The following is a 2,048-nucleotide window of genomic DNA, read 5'->3' as shown; positions in this document are numbered from 1 at the left end:
ATTTTTACTATTTAAATAGTTTATTTAATTATTTATTAAATGACATTTTGGTTTATTTATCCTTTTTCTATTAATGATTGTCCTATTGTCAAGAATCAAACATAAAACAAATAAAGTACACTGTTTGCAGAATTAATGACTTTTTAAAAAAATACAATTATCCAACTAATCAATTTTATGACTATGAATGTTCTTCCAAAATTAAAAGTTTCTATAATATATAAGCATTTTAATATTATATAAAAAAATAAGTATTCAGTTTCATGGGCCTCGCAAATCCGCGTATTCCGCGGGTCTCCACCTAGTTCATAAATAAAAAAACAGTTATACAAATAGTTACAATTTGTGACTCCAAGCCAAAAAAAAAAAAAACATATTACATGGTTCTGAAAAGAGTTGTGTGTTGGAGGACTTTAAGAAAAAAAATTTGTGTTGGGGGACTTCCCATAACTCTCTGTAATGTCGTAAAATAAAAACACAGTTAAGCATCAGTAAAATTAAAATATAATACAAATATTGTTCTAAATATGCAAACATTGACGTATTACAATTACAGTAGTAGTAAAAATTTTGTTGTTCTATTATTTTAGAAGTTTCCCTTTTCATATTTTTATTCGTAAATAATCTTCCAAAAGGACCAAAACATTACTACTTCCCCGTACAACGCTTTTGTCTTCGGAGTCGTACGACGACAACGTCGACAAGTACATAAATTTCTAAGACAGAGTACATAAAATCTTATATAACTTGACACATATAACCTGACACGATGTCATTTTAGCTTTTATTCCATTGTATAGCCTTAAGCATGATCACCAACTTCTTGCTCCACCTTTGTACCAGCTCCATCGCCTTGCTCAAGCTCAATACCATATAATGGGTCATTAATAGGCCCAATAAATTCTCGAGATTTTTGATCCTGCCCATTATGTTCTTGATCATTGCCAAGAACGTTATAGGCATCTTGCGGGACGAGTTCAAGGCCAGCAGCAAAAAGTGGGAGCAATACCAAATAGTGTCGACGAGAACTATAAGAGATCGCAGAACCGATGACGTGAACAATGCTCAACATCAATAGGTAAGCGTTTAAAGTGTGCCAATAGAGACTCCCATCGTTTTTGTATAGCCAAAACACTCGGCCAAATCTTCGTATTTTTACTTTTTCTTGGATCAAATTTTGGATTAAATCGAGCAATGTGAAGATTAATGTGTCGCAAGCACACACGATGCCGAATATCTTGGCTAGATCTTTCTCCTTGTCGAGTAGCTCTAAGACGAAGCAGAGGAACTCGACAAGGAATGCAACCGCAGAATGTGGTCGAAGACTTTGCCTAAAAACGACGAGTTTTATGACTGGAGTTAGGATCGGCATTTTGGGAATTCTCTGTTTGTATGATTTGAAAACAAAAATATTTGATGATATTAGAAGCTTTGAGAGGAGAACTTGATACGTGGTGCTTCTTTTTATAATGATGCGAAGAGATGATTAGTAAATGATTAGGGAGGTAAAAGTCAAAAAGTTAAGCTTGGAAATTCAGTGCTAATTAAAACTCTTCACTTTTTCATTGCATAGGGATTAGGGAACTAAAGAAAGTTTTTGTGTGTTGAGTTCTTTTGTTTTGTGTACCATTGCAAGTAAACTGTAATGTATTTAGATAAAATTCAGTAATCATTTTTAAGCGTAGAATACAGTTAATCCCAGCTGTTTGGTGATTTACGACGTACAAATTTTCGGCATGCTAAAACTTTTATAAGGTGGTATTAAATCCTGACCAGTAAAAGGATAAACAATTAATTCTTAAACAAATTAAATCCTGGAAAATTTGTTGCCGCATAAATCGACGAAAATGATAAACTTGCGTTACATTTACTTAGATCATAATCTTTTTTCTTCTACGTCTAGATCATAATCTACTATAGACATATTTTGATAGTTATGTTTCGAAATAAATTTTTGTTTACTAAGATGTTTTGGGTGGTCTAGACTACAAATCTTGATATGTCAGGGACTAGAGTCTAGAACACCACTTAGTATTTGCCACTCGGAT

General features: G+C 32.9%; 1 protein-coding gene across 1 annotated transcript; it reads right to left on the bottom strand.

The window, feature by feature from the left end:
• Positions 1 to 802: 802 nt before the first annotated feature.
• Positions 803 to 1,372, bottom strand: LOC18020557. The gene has a single exon (XM_006403251.1). It carries the CDS (start codon positions 1,370 to 1,372, stop codon positions 803 to 805), a length of 570 nt encoding a protein of 189 aa, XP_006403314.1.
• Between the last annotated feature and the right edge of the window lie 676 nt (positions 1,373 to 2,048).

Source organism: Eutrema salsugineum, unplaced genomic scaffold, assembly GCF_000478725.1.
Source record: "Eutrema salsugineum unplaced genomic scaffold, Eutsalg1_0 scaffold_17, whole genome shotgun sequence".
Classification (NCBI taxonomy): domain Eukaryota; kingdom Viridiplantae; phylum Streptophyta; class Magnoliopsida; order Brassicales; family Brassicaceae; genus Eutrema; species Eutrema salsugineum.
This window is presented reverse-complemented; position numbering and strand designations above follow the sequence as displayed.